Here is a 20,844-nt window from a genome sequence, read left to right on the forward strand (position 1 = left end):
CTCCAATAAACCATTGCGTTCAGCCCATCAAGGGAAAATAACACCAGTGTTACTCTACTTTTCAGCCAGACCTGCATGAAGCTGGCAGCTTTCATTATGTGATAAGTATCAGTGCTCGTTTTATTTGCTTTTAAATGAAAAAAAAGTCAGACTGAAAGAGTGAGAGTGAAGAGAAAGGGAGATAAGTGGAAACTGAACTGAGAAAAAAAGACACACAAAACCATTTTGTAGAAAAATATTACTTTTATTACCTCCACATTCATCACAATCTATTTGCTTTTTATACCATGAAATTCAACAAGCTAAAATACCACATTTCAAATTTCTGAGGCAGGCCGGAGTGCAAGGCTTTGAAAGGTTCGGAGGCTCAGTTTGATTCAGGGAAATTGACATTATAGTGCTCAGGAAAAAAATAAAGGGAGCAATATCTGGGCAGCTGATAATCATTTATTGAGCAGGGGAACCGAAAGCACTTTATAACTGTAATAGATATTCAGAAGATAAGAGGTGAAAACTTAATTTAGTTTGTGTAGAGAAAACATCAGTCTCATTTCCTCAGTTAGATAAGGTCATTCATCCACAAGACAATTTAAGCATCTTCATAATACAGTATACCCCCAATAAACAGCCTTCAAACTCTCCCCAAACTGTAAATAATAGAGATTAAAACTTATGAATGAAATGGGAGGTAATCATTTCAGTTGAACAAACCTGAAGAAAAATAAAGAAGAATATAATAGAACCCACGTAAATAAATCCCACACGGATTCAGATTTACACTCTGCTGATTGGTGAGTGCTAAACTAACTGCTTGTATCAGTGTCTTCATTGGTATTCTGTTGTATCAATAATTAAAGTACTCATTTTTAAAAAAAAAAAAAAAGAGTACAAGTAAAAAGAAAGAAACACTTTTCACACATAAAGAGCAGAGACGTTCAGGAGAAACTGCAAACAAATTTGTCTGGACATTTTCTGTTCACATAATGCCCTTCACGTCTGTGAGGAGGAGGATACAGAGGAACAAAACATGATGGAGAAATTCATCCGTATTTTACCTACAACATGTCAAAATCAGCAAAACCAGAAGTGGAAAGAAAACAAGCTGAACCCAACATACAGGTCAGCAGAAAGAAAAATGAAGATGCAAAATGTGTCAGACATGCAACGCTCTGAAATTCTGCACTTTGTCTCATCGCTGAGACAATAATTCAGCCAGAATATCAGATCCTTTAAGAACTATTCAAGACTGCATTCCATGTATAAAAAGGCAATAAAGATATTTCCCCCCAAAAGAGACAGAGAAAAATGCTAAAAGCTGATATTACAGTGCTGTGAGTGAACCCAGAAACTTACTGATTCAATTCAGCTTTAAATCAGAGTTTCAACTAGTGACAGCTTGAATTAACTCTGACTTCACTTCATCACGTCCGGTTTCACCATCAGCCCTGGATCCCTTCCACAGACTCAAATCTAGCTGACTAATCATTAAATCAAGACAAAAAGAGAAAAAAGTACCAATTTGTCTGATAAAACTGACATCATCTGGGTTGAATTTTCAAAAACACCTAAACTTATCAAAGACGCACATGTATCAATTCACATCACCACAACAAAAAAAAAGAAAAAAAGAGACATAAACAGAGATCGAAAATATCTGGTAAACTCTGACAAACATTTCAGAAGATGCAAACCAGGACAAGTCAACAGTGGCATGCAGGTAATAACCACAGAAGGTAGGCAGCTGACCTTACTGCCTGCCTCTGAAAGGCAAAGGCCGACAACTGTACTGTGTGTGTGTGTGTGTGTGTGTAGGTTAGTGTTATTTGGATTTAAGTCAGTCTGTTTGTAACCAAAGAATAAATTCAATTAAACTTTCAGGAAATAAACAGTGGATGTACATCTTCAACTCGTTAACGAATGATGGCCGCCAAAGCACAGATCAAACTTAGCAAACACAAAAGTAGCTGAGTGTGACATCTCACATTGTGGCGTTTGACCGAAACAGCTACAACTCAATCATTTCTCCACAGAAGATGATCTTAGTCTAAAACTCTGACATGAAAGGTGGCGGGTGATGAGCATTCCTTCAAAGAAAACTAGGCCTTTAAGACTAAATGAGCTTTTAATGTGGCACCAAAGTTTTTTCTGTCCTGTAAATGTATCATCTCACAGCGCACTCTTTGGGCTCTAATCTCCTGTTGCTGTTGTCCAATAAAATCACCCAAGGTCTTGACAAAACATTAAATCACTTACAGAAAGACAGCATGAGGACGGGATGGATAAAAAGAGCTCCGGCCTCCTCTGGATGACCGACGAACACTTTTTAATGATGCTGGCTTAAAGCCCTCGGGCTAAAACCCTGAGAAGAATTATCACACAGATCTGAGAGGAGATTAAAACTCCCCGTAGCCCTATTTTTCTCCTCACTTCAATTAGTAAAGAGAAAAATAAAAAAGGCTCTTTTTATGCAGGCAGCAGTGGGGATGGCTCTTTGCCACCGCTCGGGGCCTGAGGACCTGTTAGAGTGCTTGCACTGATAATATTTCTCCAGGAAACAGAGGAGGGGGAAAGAAAAAAAAAAACAGAGATGACTTGGAGGCTAGAAATGCTTACTGCAGGGTTTTATGAATGCAATCAGCTCCATTAACTAATTAGAAATATTAAAGGGCTTCAAAGTGGTCTGTGATGGAGGACAGAAAGGGAAGCAAGGGGTGCAGGCTGATTTAAAAGCTCTCCGTGAAACGTTTTCCAAATCTTGCAAAAAGTTTGATAGAGTGGGGGAGAATGAAAACAGAAAAGTGCATGGGTAGCACAACATAAATACAGCCATATATCATTCCTCAATTTGAATTTTGGCCCGCATTGATTAGGTTATGGCACAGGGCTGCGGGAATGAGTCATATAATGTGTAAATCATACACAAGTCAATTGAAATTGAAGAAAGAGGGGCTAGGGAGGCAGAAAATGGATATGCAAGCACAAAATAAGTAAAATACTTGTTGACTAAAGCACAAAACTGCAATTTACGAGACACACAGTGATGAAATAAGTCGATATGGAGAATATCTGTAGTGTAAAAAGTGCTTGCAACAATGATTTCACTGACTATATTTCAGAGCTTGGTGGAAATTATGTTTTTTTTTTCCATCACACTGGTCCGTGTTGGTTATTTGGTTTGTGTGCAATGCATAAAATGTCTCTTTCTCCCCCCAAAAAACCCTGATGAGTTCTTTCATCTGGTTTTGTGTTTGAAACAACCTGTCCTCCACCTTCGGTTCTCCCTCTCTTTCAGTCCAATCCACTACATGCCTCCCTGTTAGCCTCCCTCTCAGACTGAAAGAAAAATCTATCTTTAGAAAGTATGGGAAGCAGTTTTTTCTTCTTCACTTCTTTCATCTCCTTCCATCTCTGGGAGCATTCTTAGGAGAAAAAGGGGGGGCCTTGCTTAATGGGCCCTTCTCCTCTGAGAGATTTTGCTCCCCTCCATCACTGCCTCTCATTTACTCTCTTGTGTTTTATTCTTTTTACTGTTTTTTTTTTTACTGGAAGGATTTGCAGTGAAGGAAGGGAGCAGAATAGGAACAATGAGGTTTCGATCCAAAAGAAAAACAAGGATGGGGGATTTGAAGACGAACAAAACGATGTAGATGTGTAGCAACACAGGATGGTGCAGATGCTGGGAAGTACAGAAGATAAGTACCACAGACAATTTTCTTTTCATTATCTGAATATTTTTTCAGATAAAAAGTATATTGATCTAATCCAGTTTTTGCTTTTTTTTAAATAAACCGGATGACTACATAAGAAACAAACACGCAGATTTTCAAAATGGCTTCAACTTCAGGTGCTGACATCACATTTAAGAAAAAAATATGAACTGATAATAAGTGAAGAGATACCACCAGTCAGAAAACAGACGATAAGAAGAAAACATACAGGTACGTTAAAACTGTCACAGTAGACACAACAAATAATCTTTAGTTTAGTAGGAACAAAAGTGCGCGTTGTTAGCTTTAAAAATAAAATGCAATGGCTTATCAGAAAATGACTATATAGACAATATATTACCTAAAATTAGTGAATATGCACTGACAGGTGCCAAAGCGTATTCAATTAGGTGATTTAAAAAATGTACTCTAACTAAATTTTTGCAACATAATATTTATCATACATACAGTATATCTATATAAAACAACAACAACAAAAAAGACCAAATTTTCTGAAAGCCTATAAGAATGTTTGTCCATATAGTGTTATTTTAAAAGAAAAGGGCATTCTGATTGGGAGCCATTTATATAAAGAAATGAATATTAAAAAGTTCCTTCTCATGAAAGTTGCTTACAAAGTGAAAAACAAGGATGTAAAGTCTGTTCACGCCAAGAAAAGTCCAAACATGTAAAGTAAATATGAGCTCACAAACAAGTCATCTCACACAAAAGAAATTGTTTCAGTCTTTGTTGTTTTAACTTTTGGATTGATGCAGGCGGAGATTTAATGTTTCTAATGTCTACATCTTTGGTTGTCTTAGGGCAAAAGTTTGGGGTCTTAAGATGAATTCCAGGAACAATAATAACTTTTAAAATAATCTCTAATTACATTGGTTTGGTTAAAATTTGTTCTGAGAAATATAAGGTATTGGTATTATTAAAAACAAAAAGTGTATAATGGTGTTTTTGGTCATTACAGTCCTTGTTTAATTGATCTAATTGTTAATGTTTGCATACTTTGACCAAAGATGGTTGGGGTCTCAGGATTCTGCTGCTATTGTTTTACGAGTCAGATGATTTATCACTCCTAAAGTTTAGGATCTGATGTTAAGGTAGTAACCCACTGGGCTGCAACAGTTTTAGACTTGTTGGTGACTAAAAATTGCAAGAAAATAAGCATTTTTTTTAGTTGTAGTCTAACTGAAGTGTGAGTGTTTGCAAGCAGGTAGCCATCTGTCTGCAGTTTGAGCATCCAGTTTGGAAAATCATGAAGTTTTTATGTGCAGCTTGCAAAACTGTATTTCATGCTGTGCACATTATTATGATGCCCTCATTGTAGCCATCTTGGCAGTTGACCTCACATTTATGATTTAATCAATTGAAATATACTTTTAAAATAAATATAGGCAGATTAAGATTGGTTTGTAGTAATTATTATTTATCACTGATGTGGTTTTTAGACCTGGACACTTGGATCTGGAACCTCAGATGTTTTCTGTCAGAGGACAGCTCCTGTGCAGCTCTAGCATTGTAGAATTTCAAAAACAAGCTTGAGACAGCCATGAGAACCATGTGAACATTTTGAGATAAAACTTGTAGCACAAAACTTTTGAACAAGATTAAAACTCAAGGGAGAACGTTTTGAGACTCCCTCAGTCGCAGCCCAGTGGGATAAAACCCTTAAAAGCAGAAAAAGCAATGCCACAAGGGCCTGTCTGAAACTCTTAGAGATTTTTACCTGGAATCTTTCAGAGTAGAAGTGCATCAACAAAATGCGAGGAGATCTTTATGTAAGGCACTGGTATTGGTCTCTACTTACTGAAATAAAAAGAAACATGAGGAGCAAACACTATATGGACACTCAACCTGAGATACCTTTTTTTACTACAGCATATTTGGTCTTATTTGTTGAAAAAAAGCAAAATGGAAAAATTTGATTATTTTCTCACAGATTAAAAAGCCAACCTGCTGAGAAATCTCATTTTGAAATCTAAATTTCACAAAAACCTGTGTGGTTTTTGCATTCCTCTGCATTCAGATACTCAATACATACTTGTCAGGGTAATGTAAAAAGGACATGGACTAAGAATAGTTTTCACTGTGAGCATTAACCGACAGGCAGGAAATTCAGGCAACAAAGGGTAGAACAAAACAGCATCCATCCACATTCTTTTTTTTACTTTGAGGCACTACCTCATTCACAAGATGAAGAGGTAATAATTAAAGCACATATTTAAAAAAAAGGCATATCCAGGGTTTTGTTTAAAAAAAAAAAACACACTCAAGGTAATAGATGAGGCTTGAAAAGTTTCAGAAGTGTCCGTGCATATACTGGTGTGCATTTTTGTTGTGGCATTCATCTACCCAAGCTGCAGTGCACAGTGTGTGTTTGTGTATCAAACTAACACTTTTCCCCATTTTTGTTTTATTTTCTTCTCAGTTTCTTAAAGGCATGAGGGCAAATACACTCTCAGCCTCATTCAAACCAAAAGCAGCAGCCATCACTCCTAATACTTCACACAAACACAATGTGTCCTCTATATACCTGTGTGTAAATCCCCTCCTTGTCAGACTGGATATTTGTAGGCAGCCAGTGTCCGAGCTGCAGATCAGAGCAAGGCGGACAAACACATCCCAATCTGACAATTATAGAAGAGAAACAACCTGACATAGTTCACTGCTTCTACATGCAGCCTGTCCGTGAGTCAGCTAATGATGTACTTTATTCACAGTCCAACTCATTTACAGGTTGATTTGCAAATCAGAATACTGCTGAGGACATCAATAAAGAAATACACTGTAGTTATCAGGGTCTCTTCAAACATTACAACCGGAAAATGAAGCTTTTCCATTTTCAGTGCTCTCTTCATTGAGAGACAGTGTTTACTCATCATTTAATTAGATCCATCATCGACCAGAGGAGCTGAAGCACTTCTGCTGCGAAGCTTCTCATCACTCAACAGTGAAGATGATGTTGCAGATTCTTTTAAAGGAGTAGTCACAGCTTTTGAGCTCTTGATTTGACCAGATCTTCCACTTCTGAGTACAGTCCTTTCAGCACCGAGAGCCGTAGCTGTCGTTTTTCTCCAGTGTTATGACGAGCGTGGGTTCAAGGCTCGAACTGGTTCCTGGGTAAAGGCAGTTTTGGTTGGAGTTACAGCTGGGGTTTTGGCCCTGGTAGTAGTAGCTTTCTGGGCCTGGCTGATATGGCTGCTGGCAGCTGTGGTACATCACTGAATGATGATGGCTGCTGCTGCTGCTCTTCTCCGGCGCCCAGTGGTAGCGACGACTGCACAGTATTATCATCACAGTCACGGTGACCAGCAGCAGGAGGGCGCCGCCTCCCGCCAACACATAATAGTACCAGTAGGCAGGGAGCGGCTGCTCCACCACTGTGTCTACAGTGGGCTTCATTCCAGATATGGCAACCCCTGGAGGGCAGGAGGAAACATTACTGGTTGGCTCAGTAGAGGAGCGAGGCAGGCATGCAGGCTGCATTGACGAAATAAAAGCTGGTGGTTATCTGACTGACATCAAACTAAACCCCTGTTCATCTGTGGTTGGCAGGCCTGTTAAGCTTTTAATTTCTCCACATGCTTAGGTATGCAGAACTGGGAAGACAAACCACCTTTTATAATTCAAAAAGTGCTGAATCATACAGCCTGTGCTTGTATTATTAGCAGGCCTGGCTCACAAACTAAACTAACAGTATTACTTTCGCAACTTACCAACCTTCTATCTGAAATAAAATCTCTGTATCCTTTTAAATTTTTCTCATTATACTTGACATTCAAACCAATGACTAAAAACAATATATATATATATATATATATATATATATATATATATATATATATATAACAATAAGAAGTGAGCACATGTTTGTGGCTCAAAAACACATGAAGAGTTTCGTCTTCTTGAGTCATTTATTAACATTTGCAGTTTTATTTTTCTCTTGTGAGTGTCGTCACACCAACCACACCCCTTTCGGCATCCAGGTTTTCTGTCTAAAACTGTATAATATAATATAATGTTATAACAAAATAATTTATAGTAAAGTTTGCAGAACTGTGAGATGCATAGTTTTACTTTTTAGCCATAAACCCTATTTTGGAGCTCTTTTTATTTAAAGAGAGAATGCAATTTAAATGAAGGTCTGATTATTTACAGCTGTCTGCACCTTTTACACATCTATGGTCATCTTTTTAAAAACTCTCAGTCAGTGCACTATAGCAACATTCCTAATTTGTGTTTAGCAGTTAAATTTAGATTTTTGCTGTGATTAAAAATGGCAACAAAATTAACTTTTTACATGGTTCCCAAATGATATAATTCCTGTTTCCATTTTGTTAGGAATTTGTTACAAGGGTGACAACTTACACCAATAAGATTAGACTACACAATAAATAAATAAATAAAATGTAACGTTTCAGTGACAACAACAACATTTTGCTGTTGATGTGAGACGGGGCAGCTGACGTTATACTCGTACTAATTAATGTCAGAGACAAAAAAACAAGTTGTAAGTAAGAAAATATAGTTAGAGAGTGGGGTCAGGAAAATAAATTACTCCTTGTTAAATCAATTAACTTGTCACAAATCTTTTTACTGAGATTGCCTAAACTGCTGTCTGCTGCAGGTGCAACACTCACCACTCATAACCACAATCAAACTAACAAACATTATTTAATTAAAGAGCTTCTTTGTTAACATCCATTGGTAGATAGTTCTTTAATATTACTGTGAACTGTATAAATATGTAGTTTTTATAAATCTAAAAGCTTGACAGGCCTGGCAACAGTGACTAAGTGTAGGTCTTAAAAAAAGCAAAACTGTAGCTTCTCTTTTAACCAAACATCATACAAGATCAGGCAAGAACAAATCCCTAGTTTGTGAATTTAGCTGCATGGTTCAATTTTTAAACAAACAATTACATAATTGATTTTTTTTTTAAACGTTTTTTAACGTTCATGCAGATTCACGTTTATTATTTTGCCTAATGCAAATGTCACAAGCATTAGCTGCACATTGACACGCAAAGGCACATGCCATGCGTTCAGATTCAACCAGAGAATGCAAACAACTCTGTATAAAGTGACTGCCTGACCCGATCAAAGGGTGGGGGCGGTTGACGCAGCTTTTTCTTTTCTTTTCTTTCTTTGGTTTTTTTAATCAAAGAGGCAAGATCACACCAAAGTCGGGTGGAGAGAGAGAAAAAGAAATAACAGGGTTGGAGAAAGGATAAGAGAGAAGGTATTATTGGAGGAGAGAATGGAGTGAAACAGAGAGGGTCAGTGAAAAGTGAACTGATAGAGGGTGGCAGGGTGGGGAAGTGGAGGGAAAGAGCTAATCCTGCCATGATATCTTTAATCCTGCATTAAAGGGTTCGACTGAAACTTCAATACTCTGTCAACCCGCTATAAGAGAAACCTGCTGCGTGAGAGGAGCTGCTGAAGAGACTGACAGGGAAAAAAAAAACCAAAAAAACAAAAGAGAGGGTGAAAGAAAGAAACAAAGAGAGAAATAATGAACAAGAAAGAAGTAAGGAAACAAAAGGGAAAGGACCTGAGCAAGCACCTAACTAGAGATGAGAAAGGACAGAGGAATAAAGTAAGAATAGAAAAAAGAGAGAGACAGAATCTCGAGGAAACCAGTCGACTTAATTTAGTTTTTTTTTTTCTCGAGTTCAGACGCTCTTTAAGGGTTTAAAATCGGCTTTGATTGTAAAGCTACTCTCAGTGCAGCCAGCATGCAGAGCCTTCCCACCGGTGGACAGAGAGATAATTTTCAGGGATGAAAAAAAAAGACATCACCAATAATTTGCTTTTTTTTAAATAAAATTCAAAGGGAAGAACAAGAAAAAAAGTTACTTAAGAGTGCTTTTATTAAGCCTGAAATTTGAAGGAAGCTTACAGCTTATGAAAAAAAAAAAAAAAGGTTTTCCAAGCAGAGATCTCAGTTCGCTCATCAGCAATCTTCTCTTAAAGGATGTAAATGAGAGCATTTGGAAAATTAGAGTAGAAGTCTCTACAGTCATGAGAATTAGCCTCTTTTGTCAGTGTGTGTGCATTAATATGGAAGATCTGTCAGCCTGCAGCCTCCTTATGGTTGTAAAACAACCTAAAAATTATGTTATTGAGCTAAAGTTACAGAGTTTTTAAAATAAACTATGTATCCTCCAGTTTCACTTCAGGTGATCTAATGTACATTACATTTAACCATAAACAAAACTAAATATAGCTGTTCTCTATTGATTATAATTTTCATTTCACTCCTTAACAACTCAAAACCCAGTTTCATATCAAAGACAGCTGTAGAAACCACAAAATACATTGATGATGGTGAGTTTTGAAAGCATCAGAAACACTTGAAGCCTCATTTTTCACCGAGACACAAAAAACTAACTCATCTGTAAATAACATCAATAAATAAGCAACAACGGTAATGTGAGCATTACTTAGGGCTGGTTTTTGACAGACATCTCAAAGACAACATGTGATCCTTCTTTCTAATAAAAACTATATTTTCGAGGGTGCACTGCTGTTAAATAGGGAGTCATATGATAGCTGTTCAGGATTCAGCCGGATAAAAAACCCAGCAAGGATTAGTGGAAATACTTGGAGCGTGACTCAGCGGACTAGAGTTGTCTCTTGCCTTTGACTATTTTTGGGAATGGTATTTGTGCTTTTATTAAACTAAAGAAAAAAAAAAACGTAAGTGTGTCTCAAGTATCTAAAATCCTCAAAAAAAGCAAATAACCGACTGTAGTAAAAGTACTGCATCATCCATGAATCTAGTTCCAGCTCCGCCAACAAATGAAAAGTGATCTGAGTTAAATAACAGAGGAAAAGTGCAGTAATCCTCACCACACTGCAATTCAGAGTCCACAATTATTAATAACTCAATCCTCACAGTTTTCTTAAATTATTATCGCCCACTGCTGAAAGGTATAAGGTGGGTGATAGTGTTTTTGCCTGTGTATGTATGCATGTGTCTGTGTTTCTGAGTCTTTCTGTTACCAAAACATCACAGGACAACGTTTGATGAAACTAACAGAAAACAATTACAGCTGCCTTACTTTTGAAATCAAACTGATTCAAGATGGCTGCCACAGCTAACCAATCATAAAAACCACAAAAATGGCTGCAACTCAGTCAGTTTTGACCATAGATATGGTGTGGTAAGAGATTGCGCGATGTCCTTGTTTAAAATTTTGCCAATAACTATTTGGAGTCAAGCTGATTGCCTGTTAGCAAAATACTTCATGAACCACTGGGTGTATTTTAATGAAACTTTCAGGAAATAAACATTGGATACACATCTACAACTGACAAACCTTTGGAGTCTGACCAATCTAAAATGGCTGCACACAAGTAGTCGACATTACCAACAAAAATGCTGCTATAACTGAGTCAGTTTTACAGATACTGACCTAGAATCTGACATGATAGTAGCTGAGAATCCTTAAGTGTGACATCTCACAATATCACATGAGATTGCACATAATGTTATTTGCAAAGTTTGACCAAAACAGCTAAATCAACATATGATGATCTTAGTCTAAAACTCTGGCATAAAAGGCAGTGAGCAATATGCATCCATTTAATGAATGCTAGGCCTTTAATTTAGATATATTTTACCATTAGATAGAAATATAAACTCCATGCCTATGGTCACGGTCAGTTCTCTAAACAACAGAACACAAAAGCCAGTGGATCAGGTCCCAAACCCCGTCTTTGAAAACAAGAAATCCAGCAACGTAATCGGCCTAAGCCCTTTCATCTCCCCTCAAACTGGGCTGTTTGAGGATGAAGAAGCAACACAAAAAGAAAGAAGAGAAAAAAAGAGAGAAAGTTGGATGCTGATCAGCTTTAAATTTCACGCAGGTGAGATCAGCAACTTTCTGAGGTCTGAATCAAAGCAAGAATTTGAGGGGAAAGAAATGAGAGAACATGGAAAGAAAGGAAGAAAACAGGACAAAAGGGAATGGTAAGAGAGATGAATCTGAGAGAAAAAAGCAGAAAAGAGGAAGACAGAGATGCTCTTTACACTCTGACCGCAATGCAAGTTAACATCCTGAATTTATCAGCTGGAATGATGACAGTGTTGCCAGATATAGTTATTATCATATTTATACAATAGTTTTAGGGTCTATACAGTATACAATAAATAGGTTTAAAAAAAACCAAATATATACAATAGTTTTGGCATTTCTGTGCACCAAAGAAACCCCTCATTTTTATTCACGTGAAGACTTACATATCATTAGAAAAATACAACTAGACAGACCCTGCAATCCCCCTTCTCACCAATCACCCCCGCCACCCCCCCATGGCCACAAAAGTGCAGCCCTCCAAGCAAGAAAGAGCCCCCTCACTCAGCACATACCATAGTTTGGGTTAAAATTTGACAATTTTAAAGCGAGAGTGCAATGTTTCGTTATTTCCTATCTGGCAACCCTGAATGATGATAACAAAGACTGTCTCTTTAGTCCACTGATGATCCTGACCTCATGAGCCTAACCTTCACTCCAAAGTCATTTACAGTACAAGAAGTTTAAAGTTACCACTGGATCAGGATGTAGAAACTACATTTCTAGCTCCACACCTCAGATACACACAGTGTGGATTACTGAACATCCTTTAAGAACAACACACTTTGTTGCACATTGTTGCCACTAAAACGCAGCTCCTTTCTGCAGTAAATGATCTCGCAACCAATGCTTTATAACTACAAGAGTATCAGCCAAACATGCAGGGATTCATGCAGAGAATCCATTCCAGCATGCTGTAATCCTGTCACTTTCTGCGGAGCAAGTCCACGCATCAAAATCTACCAGGAAAAATATTCCCCCTTTTCCCACGCTTTTTGTTTCAGTTATAATATATACATACAATACAACACTTACAACAAATGCACAAAAATCACATTTAGGTTTGTTTAGAAATAATCCACCAGCTGAAACCTTTTTTTATAAATAGTCAGTGTCATACCTGCAGTAGACAGATGTCAGGGAGGATTTATGACCTGTTAAACTGAGCAAGAATGTGGCTATTTTAAATCTAAAACAACTAAATATTTAAAAAAATTCACAAGATTTCAAGAAACCTGCGACAGAATGGACTTTTAAACTACGTAACTCTTGCACCAGACAAGTTTACTTTGCAATTACTTCCTTAACTGGACAATGTTTGCTTATCTGTAACATTTTGCACAATTTAAACTTTCTAATCTTCAAACCATGAACAAATAATAATTAAAAACTATTGTATTTGCCACACATACGTAGCCTTTTTAAATCATTGCAAAGAATAAAATTAAAAAATTAAAAACACCTAGAAGTATTCCAACCATTTTTTAAAGATGTCCTGACAGACTCAGATGATCAGCTTTGTAGCAATATAACCCGTGTTTGATGGAGAAAATAAAAAAGTAAATAATTTATAAGATACCAAAGTGACAGGGGTTATAGTCTATCTAAATTATATTCAGGTTTAAGTTGTTTTCTTGGGTAAAAAAGGATTTGGAGGAGCTTCTAGCTAACCTAGAGATGGCTGTCTACTGCAGGTAAAATACTAACTACTCTCAAGCACTTCATAGTAAATGATTCATTTGGAGCTCCCGTGGAGACATTTATAATACCATGTCTTATGTAGTAATAGGTTTATTCAGGGCCGGAACAATGAATTAGGCTGAGCTTAGCAACAAGCAGGAAGCACAGACAGATCGACAAACAATGAACAAATGCACATGAGGTAAAACTTACTGGGAATGCCTGAGGTTAAGGCTGGCAGAGGCTCTGGAAAAGAGAAAGAGAATAAAAATTACTGGAAGTGAAAATCTGAAAGGTTTCAGGGTTCGGTTAGAGATTAACTGTTTTTTGTTTTCATTTTATTCAGTATGTCTTTAATTTATGAAATAAATATTCATGTATCATATTTTGATTGTGTTCCATTTCAAATTTTAAGGTGGCATATTTCATGTTTAAGCTCATATTTTAAAGCAATTATATGATGACAAAAAGACACCGTTCTTTTTTTTTAACATTACTAATCCCATTTTAAATAATCAACACCATGTTCAGAAATATAATAAATGTTTATAAATTTTCTGAAAGGTATCTTTCACAAAATGAAAAATCTTGAACAAAGAAAGGCATTTCTTAATTTCTTGATAAATATATAAATCTAAGAAAAACTTTCATACAACTGAATAAGTCACTTTTGATTAGTCAGATTGTTTTCCCAGCTAAATCTTAAACAAAAGGAAGCACAAAAGGTGGAAATACCTGCTTATAAGTAAGATGAACTGACTTTCATAAACAGCATCTAGTATATAAAAACATAATCCTATCTTTTATTAAACTATCCCCTCAGATCCTATAAATGTTAAATAGGCTTCTCTGTCTGAGCTCATGTGAGTATATGTGAAAGTATGATTTTTTTTCTGTATATATTAACTCCAGTAACGTAAGAAAAGTCCATGGTTATTAAGGGTCATCTTGTTTTTTTGCTGTGAAGAACCTCAGAGGCATTTTGAATCCAACAAAGCTCTGCTCTCCAGGAATTACACACAAGCTTATGCTTATTTTTGATTCTTGATGTCTGAGACGTTGGGGGAGACGATATTAAAAGTTGGATAAAGAGAGAGACAATAAGGGTGAGAAGGAATGAGAGGAATGAAGAAACAGCAGGATGGATCGGTACAGGAAAAGACTGAGGGAGATTTAATGAAAGATAGATTAAAATCCGTGCCTAAAGGTTATTTGTGCCCTACTTTCTTTCCTTTTCTTTTCTTTTTTGATGCGTATGAGTATAAATGAGAAATTTTTAGTGTTTTTCTCCCCTTTCCCCTCTCTGATCTGGAGTCCAATAAAAACAAAAACATATCAGGAAAAAAAAAGAGATGAGTAGACAGATTGTGGGACTTACGAGCACATTGTTCCAACTCAATGGTGTTGCTCATGTGGATGTTGTCTATTCTGATGTGTCCTCTGGTTGGATGATCAAAAAAACCTTCAAACACCACCTGTAACAGATAAAAAAAGACACAGGCTTTTCTTTAGCTCAGCTTTTTGCTTGTTTATTTGAAACAAACAAGAATAGATGAATTGTTGTCTGTGGCACAACAGCGCCGTGTGCCATAGCTACAATAATTTACTGTGCAGTTTCACAATAAAAGCCTAAAAAACTCTGAAAATGTTAATAAAAATAAAGTGATAAAAAAAGCCTAAAAAACATTGCTTTTCTACATGTGCTTTTTAAAGCATGGGATCCTAAACACCTACATGAAGAATATCGTTAGGGGTCAGGATTAAATAATAAATAAATACAGGGTTGCAGCTTCACAAAGCTACCTTAAACAAAAAAATAAAAAAAATAAATAAGTAAAATGTTATCATCTCACAAAACCACCATTTTTTGTGACAAAACAGCTGCCTACCTGATACTCTTTGGGGCTTTGGGGAAGGACGGTTCGGCCCTCTCTCCAGTGAGGCCCCTGGTCACCTTTGAGTGCCCATAAGAGGGTGTCTTCCAGGTTGGTGTCCCTCAGGAGGACCCTCAGGGTCCCCAGTGCCTCCCCCTGGAGCTGGTAGTAGAACAGGAGACAGAGGGGGCCTCGTTCTGGGCCCACCTCAGGGCTCAGCAGTCGGGCTTTCTTGCGCTGGGTGTGGGAGCCTGCATCCAGGTGGAGGTAGTTCCCTGAAAAATCTAGTAGGATAAAAGACAAAGACGGTGTTACATTACGGTAAATGTTATTGCACTACAAGTAAAATATATGTTGTTGGTTACATAACTTGTATTATTTTTAAATTAACACCATCAAATGAATAAATCAACTATAATTTTCATAAAAAGAGTGGTTACATTGAAATAAATTTTACAGTTCATACCCAGCATGCAGATTTATGTGCATGCTCCATGCTCGTTTCCTGTTTTTGTTGTATTCTGCACCACAAACAAATCTGGATTGTTTTTTTTTAATGTTTTTGTGTGGATAAGGACATTTCAAGAAACAGTGCTGTGTTCACTGTTTTTTTTTTTTTCAGAAATGATAAATAAAAACATTTTTGGGGGTAAAAACTGTTTTAGTGTGGCAGAAGTTGGCTCCATTTTAAACCAAGATCCAAAGATTGCTACGTTCTGTACAATATTGAAGAACTTGTAATTTTTGTGTAGGTTGCACCTGTTATATTTTGGTCAAAAAGTACAAAATGTCACAGTAACTTTATTGTTTAAATTTCATTTAAATTAACAGCACCTTCACAAGGTTTCTGTAAAACAGCATCTGCTACATTAAATATATATTTGCCCACATTTCCTGATTTGTGATGTTGACATGTAGCCTAAAATATTAATACTACCATTTACCACCATTCTTCAGGCTTAACTGCAGATCATGCTGCCATTCCATCATGGCTGCTGATGGCTCATACACACACACAGACACCACCACCAATAACTAATCATTCTGTATGCGGTAAAACAGTTTTCTTGGCACGTGTTCACTCTATCATTTATAAAAGAATTTCATTCAATCGACCCCATTTAGCTGAAATTATGGGCACAAAAATGTCAGAATAAACTAAAAAAAGGGCAGTTAGAGGACTATGAAAAAAGGTGACTCATCTATCTATCTATCTATCTATCTATCTATCTATCTATCTATCTATCTATCTATCTATCTATCTATCTATCTATCTATCTATCTATCTATCTATCTATCTATCTATCTATCTATCTATCTATCTATCTATCTATCTATCTATCTATCTATCTATCTATCTTCCTCTGGAGCTTTGACATGAAGAAAAACGGACAGATTTTGCAGTACTTCAAGCTCAATAAATAATGCATCTGGGTTGAGGTACCTCAGCTCTTCACTTGGAGGCACTGAGAGAAGGGGGACCTAAATTACCGTTGCTCATTAAGTACACTTAGGGAAAAGTTGCAGTGTTTTTCTGCCGTTCCACGTTTGATCTTGGCGAATGTACAAAGGGATGGAATTAATTAACAACCCTCCATGGGAGGAATAGGCAGAGATGCAAAATTGGCTCTGAGGGATGGAGGGAGAAAAAAAAAGCGAATGTCTCGGCGTTGTCTTTGTACATAAATGTTAGCCTGATTTTCACTCCGTGTTTATGTTTACATCTGTTTTTGTGTGTGAGTTTATCTGTCAGTCATCTTGTACTTTTCAGCTAGTTTTATTGTAAAGACGTACACCTTACATCTGCAAAATATGTGTATTTTAACAGTGTACAAGTTTTAATCCACCTCTAATTTCTTTATATTTTGCTTCAAAGGAGACAAACTTTCTTGTATTTCTAAGTAGTCTTAATCAATATTTCTCCAGGCTTTCTGAGAGTCTTAAAGTTTTTCTCTGAAGATCTGATGCTTTTTTTTTTTTACTTTTTACTTCTTTTCAGTCTTTGAACCTGACCAGGATGCAGTGCAGTATGTGCTTAAAAAGTTGAAAAATAGACAAAGATCAGGCCTAAAAAACTAACTAACAGTGTCTGAAAGTCATGTGATTCTCAAAGTTGGGTTTAGGAGGATTTAAAGAAATCAAATGAAGTTTAAAAACCATTGCCACTAGCATCTTTAGCTATAACTGTTACAAATAAAATATTGATAATAAATGCGTAAAAAAACAAATTAAAGTTAGACAAAACTCAATGTTTGTGCATTTCAGCAACATAGTCAGGTCATGAGTCTCTGCAGCTTTTATTTTTTAGGCCAAAAACTCTGCATTAAGAAACAGGAATGAATCCAGCAAAGACCTGACACAGTACCTTTAACTGGTCACCTACTTTACATCAAGTTTTCATCTAATAGCTGTTTTAGAATTACCTTGTTGTTGCTTAAATGCTATTTTATTTATTTATGAAATAAGAAATGGGAGCCAAGTATATCTTTGTGACAGGCTGGTGGTAACAAAATGTTTAAAGATCCAATTTAGGAGTGTTTTTTGTTAGATTGTCAACGTGACACTGATTCATCCCTTGAATTTAGGAGCCATTTATGCCTAAATGTTTTATAAGTCACAGTTATGTAGCTTAACAAATTAAACATTTGTCTAAAATCGATCAGGGGCTGAAACTGAATAAAAAAGCAGACAAAGTCCAAAGAAAAGAAAACCTCAAGAACTATTAATCAAGATCCCTTTTAAAAGATTATAAGTTTGATTCACTAAACGCAAAACATTAAGAAATAAGAGCTCAATTAAAACTTTTGCATAGTTCTGGAAATTTTATACAGTGTTGAGTTTTTAATGAGGTGACACCAGAGACACATCTTAGATGGATCACCTTATTATCACTATAAAGGGTCAGTGCTGTCCCGTTATCGCCTTTCAATCTATTCTTTACTTATCAGTGACCATTCAACTGGCCATAACTACTACTGTTAAAGCTTTCTCTTAATGTAAAGCCCCATTCAGTGAGGAATTATAGTCTGAGACCAAAATAAAGTCTCATTAGCTCTGTTTGGGTCGACGTTTTTCTTTGAAACCTCTAAAAAGGGGCTGCAGATTTGATTTGCATATGGAGACAGCTTGCAGACGGGGTGCCACGTTAATGCTACTGTAGAACAAGACTTAATGTCATGTTGCTGTCAAACATGGAGACAGGGAGGCTGCTAAGTCAATTTCACATCGTCGCAGAAAATGTTTGAAAACACACACACACACATGCAGTGGTGCTTTGCCTTATGCCACGGCCCCGCCTGTTTACGGAGGAGCTGCTCAGTCAACCAGAAACCTGATGGTTTCAACAGATACAAGGAAAACCTTGCTGCATGGCAAGGTCGAGTGGGCGTGTGTGAACGAAACGCACACACTGCGAGTCTAAAACATAAGGAGAGTCCCACCTCAAGTTGTAGTGAGTGAGGGTGTGTGTGTGAGTGTGTGTGGAGCCTCAGGGAGAACTGGAACGCTAAGGCAGCACTTCTGTCGAAGCCATCTTCTGACTTATCTGACCGCTCTGGGCTCTGTGTGTGCACCTAGTGGATGTGTAAGTTAATGATAAGGTGTGTGTGTGTGTTGGAGAGGCATAGGGAATGTAAGTGTGATTGATAAAATAGTCCTGCTTATCCTCCTGCTCTCTTATTAAAGACGCACAGATGTGTAAAAAGGGGAAGTACCACTGAGGGAAATGGAGGAGAGGTCAGCGAGGAGAAAAAGGGGTGATCAGACTGATGGAGTGAGAAAGAGCTGGAGGTAGAAAGTGGTGGGAAAATGCAGAAATTATACAAAGGAGTTGAAAAAGAGGTGAACGTCTTATAAGGGAGGGATGGATTGAACGAGGCATAGTGCCGTGAGGGGAACAAGGAAAAATGAGATGACTAGGATTGGGAACAAAGAGATTTTTTGCGGGGACATTAGTGGCAAATAAAATGGATGATAGATTAAAAAAAACTAGTAGAGAAAGGACAAAGAGGAAGGTTGAAGCAAGATCATTATGAGGAACAAAGGTGCTTAAAGACGAAAATAAAATGAGGACTAGTGTAGGAGTAAAACTTCAAGAAGAAAATCTTTTAAAGATCTGCTTTTTGTTTGGAAAAGAAAGAAATATGGTAGAAAGAAGAATAAACTTGATAAACTAGGTTACAGAAAGTGAAACTGGTAAATCTAGCATTTTTTCCCTAAACTCTAATTAAGATGGTACACACTTTTCACAGATCAGAGTGAAATCCTTGCATCACGGTTGCTTCCAGTGGTTCCTAGCAGCGCTGGGATGTAAAATACTCCACAAAAAGACAAATGCTTTGTTGTTAATTAGCTCAAGAAGGCTTTGTGCTGAGGAAGGTCAGAATCTCAACATGACAGTGCTTTCTTTTCTTTGTTTGAAAGATGAGAAACTTGTTGAAATGAAGAATGTCTGCAAAGACAAACTGGAGCAGGCAGCTTTCAGAAACATTGGATGTTTAAGTTAAGATCCAATAAATCCTTTGAATGGGCTCTGACCCTCTGAAAGTTTTAAAAGGTGGAAAGTCTGCTGGGAAAAGTTCTGCAGAGCAGCTCTGTGACACACAGATAAGCAACCATTTCTTTGAGTTAACTCATTGTGATCAAGCTACTCATAATTTTTGTCAACATTTGATTAGTCAGTTTTTCTGCTTAAATTTAGCTGATTGCTAATGCAGCAGATGGATTTTATGCTTTTGTAAAAAGATCTAATCTCTTTTGAAACTATTGTATTAACCTACTGGCCAATGCAGAAAAGCAACTTGTGCATGTTTTTATTTTTTTTTTGATAAAAAGCAACTATGAAACTACAAAAAATGTAATGTTGTTACAAACAGGTTACTTTCCTTTTAAGGTAGTATATCACTGGGCTGCAGCTGTTAGAAACTAGTTAGTCTAGTAGTCAAAATTATAAGAAAATTGTCTGGGGAAAAAAAGTAAATTCTCAGTTGTAGTCTCAGTGTGATGAGTGAGCTGTGTGGCTGAAGACATATTGTTGCGATCTGTAAAAAGTAACTTTAAAAATATCAAGCAGATAAATAATAATAAAAGACTATTTTTATCTTTGTTAAAGATGGAAGAGAGTAAAACCTTGAGGCCCTAATATCGAAATTTCTCAGTTTTGTTTTGCAAAGTAAGTTTATATCTGCAGGAAGATATAACAAAAACAAGTTTCCTGAATTTATGAGATTGATGGGTCACTTGTGTAGACATGCTGGGCTGTTATGATCATAGAGCAGAAATAAGTGAATGATTAGTTAGCAGAACTGTGTGTGTGACTGAATTTACAGCAGCCACAAAGACATGAAGCATTGAGCCTCATATCACAGGATTATGTTTATAGAAACTAAAACTTTCTGCTGCAGTCTGTAAAATATAACCAGTTAAATAAATAACATCACACAGATGGATATGTATGTGGTGTTCTGTAGTATCTGGTTGTTCTTACTGTCTGAGCCCAGCGACAGGTCCTGCCACGTCCCGTGTGTGCCGTGTCCAGTTGGCCCACTGCTGGCTGTGTGCAGGGACCAGCTCACACCTGAGTGGGGGTCCGCCGACCACCCGCACAAACTCTGCTCAAAGTCACACACAGCTGACAGCGACGGCGAGGTGGCTGTGAGTTTAAACACACACACAAAAACAATCGTAAATAAATATGACTGGGAGCTGACCT

General features: G+C 37.0%; 1 protein-coding gene across 3 annotated transcripts in view; it reads right to left on the bottom strand.

The window, feature by feature from the left end:
* The window catches only part of LOC108238544 (neuropilin-2-like), a 106,160-nt gene that overhangs the window by 6,731 nt on the left and 78,585 nt on the right, over nt 1-20,844 (bottom strand). For 2 of the 3 annotated variants that reach the window (XM_017420702.3, XM_017420701.3), the window contains exons 13-16: nt 20,620-20,784; nt 15,150-15,418; nt 14,639-14,735; nt 13,474-13,506 (exon numbers count right to left, since the gene is read on the bottom strand). In XM_017420702.3, coding sequence (XP_017276191.1) covers nt 13,474-13,506; nt 14,639-14,735; nt 15,150-15,418; nt 20,620-20,784 — 564 coding nt within the window. Of the gene's footprint in view, nt 1-876; nt 7,139-13,473; nt 13,507-14,638; nt 14,736-15,149; nt 15,419-20,619; nt 20,785-20,844 lie in introns of those variants that run through there. The other variant, XM_017420700.3, reaches the window with a different exon arrangement.

This window comes from Kryptolebias marmoratus, linkage group LG6 (assembly GCF_001649575.2).
Source record: "Kryptolebias marmoratus isolate JLee-2015 linkage group LG6, ASM164957v2, whole genome shotgun sequence".
Taxonomy (NCBI): domain Eukaryota; kingdom Metazoa; phylum Chordata; class Actinopteri; order Cyprinodontiformes; family Rivulidae; genus Kryptolebias; species Kryptolebias marmoratus.